This window comes from Diospyros lotus, chromosome 5, assembly GCF_014633365.1.
Source record: "Diospyros lotus cultivar Yz01 chromosome 5, ASM1463336v1, whole genome shotgun sequence".
NCBI lineage: Eukaryota > Viridiplantae > Streptophyta > Magnoliopsida > Ericales > Ebenaceae > Diospyros > Diospyros lotus.
In genome coordinates, this window is record NC_068342.1 from 31397822 (window position 1) to 31406403 (window position 8582).

The 8582-nt window shown below is 36.0% G+C and overlaps 1 protein-coding gene across 1 annotated transcript; it reads left to right on the top strand.

Moving 5' to 3' along the window:
* Nucleotides 1-264: 264 nt before the first annotated feature.
* Nucleotides 265-1104, top strand: LOC127802487 (auxin-responsive protein SAUR68-like). Its single transcript, XM_052338323.1, has one exon. The coding sequence runs from the start codon at nt 340-342 to the stop codon at nt 790-792; it is 453 nt and encodes a 150-aa protein (XP_052194283.1). The 5' UTR covers nt 265-339; the 3' UTR covers nt 793-1104.
* Nucleotides 1105-8582: the final 7478 nt, after the last annotated feature.

The window sequence follows — 8582 nt, forward strand, 5'->3', positions numbered from 1 at the left end:
TTTTCTTGTGGTTCTCAAGGCTTGGAATCACAAAAACCACTGGCTTTGGGCCCGGTGTGTTATCTAACCACTTCACACACAGAAGGACCACGGTTTTTCATGTTGAGAAAGAACAAAACATGGCCATTGGCCACTGTCCAGTCCTCTTCTGCATTAAATAGCACATGATCTTGCAGCCGTGGACCCCTACCCATATAAAGCACATTCAATGGCAGTGCCTCTGGCTATATATAGCTATCTACCTCCCTCAGATTAGCACCGCAAACCAATTCATCATTCAGAGATACCAACCTCTTCTCTTCTCTTCTCCTTGATCATAGCATAACAAACCAAGACAATATGATCAGCACCAAGAAACTCATCAAGATGGCAAGGAAATGGCAGCGGGTGGCCGCCATCAGAAGGAGAAGGATTTCAATACCAAGAGCTGAAGGAGATGTCACTAGTGGTTGCAGCTCATCATCAGTGGCCGACAGGGGTCATTTTGTTGTCTACACGACCGATCAAAGACGCTTCGCTTTTCCAATTGCGTATCTTAACCATGAGATCATCAGAGGGCTCCTTGAGTTGTCCGAGGAAGAGTTCGGACTGCCAAGCGATGGACCCATTACGCTGCCGTGTGATGCGGCATTCATGGAGTATGTGGTGTCTTTAATCCCACGCCGCACATCAAAAGAAATGCAGGAAGCTCTGCTGGCGTCCATTGCAAATAATGGAAAATGCTCAATGTCTCACTCTCTTCTTCATCATCAACAAAAACCCTCCCAGCAGTCACTACTCTGCAGCTTCTAGGCAGAAGAAGATCCATACCCCATCTCTCAAATTTTGTAGATATTCCCATCCGAAGCATTGTTTCCCAATATAATAGTACTTGGGCCATAGATCCAATTATAGGACGCCTCTAAGAGGCTGCTACCAACATACTCTTATCAATTTAGATGGAGTATAACTTGCCGACCCCAAGGGGAACCATGGGTGATGACCAAGATTGTGTAGCTAGAATGCAAAAAGCTTTATTTCATGTATCTTAGTTTGTATGGAGTATAGTTAGCCGCCCAATTAAATAAACTGATTTTTTGAAAATGTTAAAAAAAATTTCACACAAAATATGATACTAATAGTAAAAATAAGGATAAATTTCACATATTACTTTTAAGTTTTACTTAAATTGCATTGATTATTTGCATTTCCAAAAATATCCTTGATCTCCCTTGAAGTTAATTTCTATGCGACACATAACTTCTTGCTACTAAGAAATTAAACCCAAATCAATATGAGTTCAAAGATCTCGAACATAAGTCTATTTCTGATTTGATAATCTTCAAACTCGGATCAATTATAGTTGAAATCTAGATCTAGTTTGAACTAGTGGCTAAAACCTATCACGATTTCTCAATGGGTTTCATTGAAGCCCCATTGTGAAATCATGATGAGGTTTTTAGCAATTGGTTCGGCGAAAACCAAAGTTGATGAACCTTAGTCACTATTGAACCAGAAAGAAATGGTCGATTCATCGTTTAGATTTGCAACAATCTAGATAATTGCAATTATGGATTAGTTCCAAACTGAACTACCTAAAAGCATTGTATTATTTTAGTTGTAGATCTGGAACAATAAAGATCCTTCCAAATCTAGAATGACAATAATGAAGCCTTAAAGAAAGAGGAAGACAAAGAGAGACGGGGAGAAAAGTATCATCTTTGAATAGTCATTAGAAAAATCATCAAATTAGCATAGTTATCTGGATGGTCACTAAAAAACTTGCCAAATCAATGTGATTACCTTGAATGAGTTTTAGAAGTAATAAAGAAAAAGGTGAGAGAGGTGGAGAATAAAAGATAATTTGATATAAATATGAGGGTAAAAATAGTCATTTTTAATGCTTTGTTAACCTCAAGGGAGTTGAGAGCTATTTTTAAAAATACAAAGGGTAGTCAATGTAATTTAGGTAAATCTTAGGGGTGGTATGTAAGGTTTACCCTAGAAATATATATATATTATATATAAGGTAAAAATGTCAATTTGACTCCTATACTTTGGATTAGGACTGAAAGCCAAATTAATTCTTCTATTTTCAAAAAAGCTAACAAACCCTTAGACCTTCTAACAGAGGGCCATGTTAGCACTTTAAATGGAAGTAAGAGAATAATGCATTTCATTGGACCTTAAGAAAAAATTAGTACATACTTAACTGCCAGCATACCAATCTATTCATATTGGTTTTATAGATTACAAAATATTATTTTCTTTTTTTGTCTTCCTAGAAACTCTATTATAATCCTTATATAGATATTCAAGGTCTTCTACGAGTGTTCACCTAAAAAATTGATGTTCTTAGAGTTTTCCTTAGGTTTACCTAAAAAATTGACCCTTCTCAAGGTCATATTTGGGATCTTCCTTGAAGTCTTCCTCATGTCCTCATTTTCATTTTCTTCATCATTTAGCATCATCCCTTTGTCTTGTATGAACTCACTGAACTCTGTAGAAAAATGAAAGAATAAATGTGCAGGGGAAAAGGTTCAAGGAATGGAGAGTAAGTTTGTTGTAGAAGATGAAAATATACTAAATAAGCTTTTCCATAAAATCTGCTAAGTAAAGTCTCAATGATTCAACACTCCTCCTTGAGACTTTTCTCTGAAACTACCAGCTTGCATCTTAACTCCTTGAACCTGCTCTTGGGGAGTGGCTTTGTAAGGATATCTACAATTTGCAGCTCTGACTTGTAATGCACCAATTTAACCTCTTGATTCTTTTATGCTTCTCTAATGGAATGATATTTAACTTTAATATGCTTTGTTCGGTCATGTTAAACAGGGTTATTTGCAATAGCAATGGCAGATTTGTTATCACACATGACTCAATTTGATCTTCTCCAAAATCAATCATTAATTTTCGAAGCCAAATTGCTTGATTTGCTGCAGAAGCAGCATACACATACTTAGCCTCTGCAATTGACTGAGCTACCACATCCTGCTTTTTAGAGTTCCATGAGATTGGACCCGATCCAAATAAAAAAATATACCCTATAGTACTTTTAGAATCCTCCATACTTCCATCCCAATCTGTAATACCCTAGAATTTAATGTAAAGCTTGGATGTTGCAATAAAGTGTTTCAAATGGAAGTTTAGAATTAAAGTGTAAACATGAATGGTTTTAGGGCATTAAACCAGACCCGAGCACAAATATCACAACTTGTAAAAGGGATAGCTTGTTTCCAACAAAAGGAATGAATGCAATAATTAATCCTTATCCTAGAAGCCAAGTGTTGGAGAGATAGGATTGGTTTGAGAAGTTTTCCCCAAAGTCTTAAAGTGTTATGATTATAATGATGGATTTTTACCCTAAAAGTCTAAACTTGGAAGACTAGGATTGGATAGGAGTTGCTTGCAAGGAAAGAAGATGATAAAGCTTATCTTGAAGGTGTATTTGGAAGCCTAGGATTGGAAGAAGTGGAAGCTGGCTTGAGAAGATTGGAAAAATTTCAAAGTTGTAATAATTACTAGGGTGGAAAATGAGTAACTTGGAGGCCAAGTGAAATCTTGAGGATTTGGGAATTTAAAGGCTATATAAAGGGAATGAGGAAAGGCCACGTGAAGCTAAGAAGAAAGAAAGCAAGCAAGTGCAAGAAAAACCAAAGAAAAAGCAAAGAAGAATAGATAGGGAGACCTGATCGAAAAATCAGGAAAATAGAAAGGAAATCGAAAAGGTAAGTTGAATTTCTTTCAATAGGGTCATAGATCACGAAAAGAAGAGTCCGTAGATTCAAACAGAGAGCGATCGGATAAAAAATGAGCAAGTTATAGCATTTTTAATCTTAAGTTGTAAAATCCGTAACAAGGAAGGAGGAGGCACATGGCCACCCTTCCGGGGGCTCGTGAGGGCGCGTCCGGCCTCCGTTTGGCCTGAAATTTTCACCGTTGTTCTCCTAATTTAATTATCTACAATACCCATGTAGAAATATTTAAGGTTTGATTCACCAAAATGCGTGATTTCTGTAGAATAGCCCCTAGTGCTTGAAATCGAGCTGTAAACAGAGCTATCGAAGGGAAACGATCAAGGTGAGTGATTCTTGCATGTTTGTGACACTTTGAGCATTTTTTGCTTCACTTGTGTGTGGATTTTGCTTGCATATCATGCCTTTGTGGCTTACATGTCATATTTTCCTTTCGCTATACATATTTCTTCTACTTTGTCATATATCATGTTCATGTTAGTGACTGTGGCTAGTTGTTGGGCTATGATGGAAGAACCCGTGCTCTTGTGGTGAGACAAGGGGTGACTATGATGACCGCGGGGGTGATTACAACACCTTGGCACTGCTACCACATGGGTGGATTTCATAATAGCATTATTGCATTTGCACACATGTACTTTCATTTTCTGAGTCGCTCACTTAGATGTCAATATCTAACTTGGGTTGATGCCCCTAGGAAATTCAATGTCCCAGGTATATTAGCATGCCAGGTACCCTAGAGACAAGTAGGAGAAAAGGCTACGAGGAGGCCGATGTTTAGTTTAGCTCCATATTGTTCATGTGCTATGGATCTTATGTAACCTTTGGATTTATTTGAGACTTGTGTATCGTAATTGTATAAACAAGGGTTATGTAAGGCTTAGATTTACCTTTTATGCTGTTAAGGGTGTAAGTCGGGGTTACTATGTACTATGAACATGGTAAGAGTTGTTTGTTGGATTTTGGAAGTCTTCGAATGATACATTGTGAATAGCAGCTAGGATACTCAAGGTTATAAGAAGTGTATGTGTGGGTGTCCTACAATTGTACCTGCAGTCAAGTGTTGTGTTTTTTTTAGAGTATTGAAGGTTGTATACATTTCTTGTACTTGTAAAGGAAATCTAGTGGAAACCCGCTTTATTTAGCTTTGGTTAAACTTGCAGGTTCGATCCAATGCTTCCGTTGGTAAGGGTTTCCATAGCGCCCGTAGGTGATGTCTTAATTATATTTCAAGTTAATGCGTATTTGGAAAAGTGGGGCGTTACACAATCATTGTCAACATATCCCTGTAACATTCTTTCAGTTTTCTTCTCATACCACACACCAAAATCAACAATACCCTTAATGTATCTCAACACTTTTCTAGCAGCATTAAGATGAGCCTGACTTGATGAGTGCATAAACCTTGACAAAAGACTAGCCGAAAACATAAGATTAGATCGTGTAACAGTTAAATAGAGAAGGCTTTCGATCATGCTCCTGTAAATAGTAGAATTCACCTTGTCTTCTCCATCATCTAATGTTAGTTTTTCATTCTGGACAAGTGGTGTTGCAACTGATTTTCCTTGCTCCAAATTAAACTTCTTGAGAACATCCCAAGCATATTTTCTTTGAGTAAGAAAAATTCCTTTCTTCATCTGATAAACCTCCATTCCTAAGATGTAATTCATCAACCCCAAATCCGACATTTCAAACTCTTGTTGCATTTGTTATTTAAATTTCTTTAAAAATTGAGAATTACTTCTTGTTACCAACATATCATACAAATAAAAGGATAAAATTAGCTTTTCATGTTGCAACATATTTTTTGGTATATGAGAAAATATGTTTGATGCAAAACCTATCTTAGAATGAAAAATATTGATTGTGAAGCTCATATTTTGAAATAAGCTTTCATGTTTCGAAACATGCATGAATAGTATTTGGCACGAATGCTCAAATTTTTGAAAAAATACAAGTTCATGTATGATGTTTCAAAACCAAGTTTATATGTTTCAAAACACTATTCTGCTATGTTTCCTTATATGTTTTGAAATGCACTTTGTCGAGGTTTCAATGTTTGTTAAATTTGCATATCATATTTCGAAACCTATTTTGAGTTTAAGCAGTATGTTTTCAAACCTATATGACAGTATGTTTCGAAACTTATGTCTCTGTCAGCAGAGCATTTAAATATTCTGAGTTGCATATGTTTTGAAAGAAGTTCTTGAAGTATGTTTCAAAATCTCTGACACTCTGTCAGCAAATCATTTCAAAACCAAGAAGCATGGGAGCTGCAACTTTGTTTTATCTAAAAATATTTTAAAATCATTTTCAAATGATTTCTCCATGCCTTGTAATCTCGTTTTTAAATGGTTAAGTGGAGACCAATTTTATATCTTAATGGCCATGAGATTCCTTAAGATTCTATCTCCCATTTGTTTGTGTCTCTAAGTGCAAAGTCCAGCTGGAAGCCTGAATGTTTCAAAACATGATGTATATGTTTTGAATCCCTAATCTATTTATGTGATGTTTCGAAACACAGATTGCATGTTTCGAAACCTTATTTTCTTATCCTGTCTCTAAAGATTATTTTTAGTTAGATATTTGTTTTTTGGTATATATAGCAGGTCTTTGAAAAAGACATCCCTAACCACATATACACACAAGAACAAGAGAGAACAAGCACTCACTCGTGTATACATTCTCAAGAGACACAAGATACACTCACAAGCACATGTGACGGAAAACAGTTGTTAAAGCATTCAAAGTCTCTTTCGACTCAGCTCTTTTATCCTCAAACCAAGAAGGTTTGTACAACCATATTGGTAAGGCATTTTTCATTACGTTAAATAGCTAGGCTGTAAAAGATAAACTTTATTTATCTTGGTTGTTGTAAGGTTTGAGTTGAGCCATAAAAACTCACATGTTGTAAGGTTCGAGTTTAGTCTGAAAAAAACTCACTTGGTGAAGGTTTGAGTTAAGCCATAAAAACTCATTGTGTAAGGTTTTAGGGTGAACCGTGGTAAAACCCTTAGTGTGGTTGATCACTAGTGAAAGTGATTGTGGTTGAAAATCCTTCAAGTGGGAAAGCTTGAAGGTAGTGGAGTAGATGGGTGCTGAACCACTATAAATCTCGTGTGCACTTGTCTTGTTATTTCACTTGCTTACTATTGTTGTCTATGCTTTCAAAAGAATCATTTTTCAAAAGCTAAAGGAGTTTCGAAATAAGCAAATCAGAGAGTAAGGTTTCAAAATATACTATAGTAGGTTTCGAAACATACCTGACAGTAAGTTTGATTTCGAAACATACTAATCTATATTTCAAAACATACTTAACAGAAAGGTTTGTTTTGAAACATACGCCCTCAGGTTTCGAAACATAGTGTCCTGCATGCTATAAGTTTTCAAGTTTTCAAAAATTTACCCAAATCCCAATTCACCCCCCCTCTTGGGATATATATTTGCCATCATATATAGATCTAAAAATTCACCATCTTCAAGACCTTTAACATATAATGTCTCTTTATTTTTGCTCCTTCTGAATCCTTGATGGATCAAAATAAGAATCAATTCTAGCATACCAAGCCCTGGGGGCTTGTTTCAACCCATATAGTGATTTTCTCAATCTATAAACTTTGTCTTCTTGACCTAAAATTACAAGACCTTGAGGCTGGTGCACATATATCTCCTCCTCAAGAATGTCATTTAGAAAGGAAGACTTGACATCTAAATGAAACACACTCTATCCATGTTTAGCAAAAGCTAGCAGCATTCTAATAGTATCATGTCTTACCACGGGTGCAAATATATCACCATAGTTTACTCCAGCCATTTGTACATAACCCTTGACAACCAATCTAGCCTTGTGCTTGAAAATGGAGCCATCAGGGTTTACTTTAGTTCTATAAACCCATTTGACACTTATAACATTCTTTCCCTTTGGCTTGGTAGTGAACTCCCAGGTTTGGTTCTTCTCAATCATTTCAATTTCCTCCTTCATAGCTTTCTTCCATTCTTCATATTGGGAAGCTTTAATGAAATCTGTTGGTTCTGAGATAGTCATGATGCACCTTGCATAAATCTCATACAGAGATTTAGTTTTCAGGTTTGGAGACTCCAGGTCTGAATCACCATCTCCATCTTCACTTTAAGCAGAGGTCTTTTGATTTTCATTTGCTCCTCTTGAGCTTGAATCCTAATTTGAAATTGTGGATTGCTTTTCAACTAAATTTTTCTCCCAATTCCAGAAAGCAGTCTTATCTATTTCAAGATCTCTGCTAACTGTAATCTTTTTAGTCTCCATATTGTAAACTCTGTGCCCCTTAGAGTTAGTTGCATAACCCAATAAGATACCCAATTCTGCCTTCTCATCCAATTTGTTTCTTTTCACTGCTGGTATATGAAAATAGCACACTAAACCAAAGACTTTCAGGTGCTTAACTGATGGTTTTAACCCATACCATGCTTCATATGGTGTCATACCCTTCATAGACCTTGTAGTGAGTCCTTTTAAAAGATAGGCAATTGTATTTACAGCTTTAGCCCAAAAATACTTAGGCAAGCACTTCTCAATAATCATGCATGTGGCCATCTCCATCACCATTTTTTTTTTCCTTTCTAATACCCCATTATGTTTTGGAGTGTAAGCTACTGTCTGTAGCTTCACAAACTTTCACAAATTCTTGAGAGTTGTACTCCATACCATTATTGGACCTCAAAGTGTTGATGCTACATCCACTTTGATTCTCTACATAAGCTTTGAATTTCTTAAATAGAGATAAAACTTCAAATTTATTAATCATGAAATAAACCCATACTATCCTTGTGAGATCATCAATGAATAATACAAAATATTTTCTTCCATTT

Bases quoted from the DNA above. Each gene is read 5' to 3' on its own strand.
- LOC127802487 (XM_052338323.1), top strand. From the start codon at position 340: ATGATCAGCACCAAGAAACTCATCAAGATGGCAAGGAAATGGCAGCGG.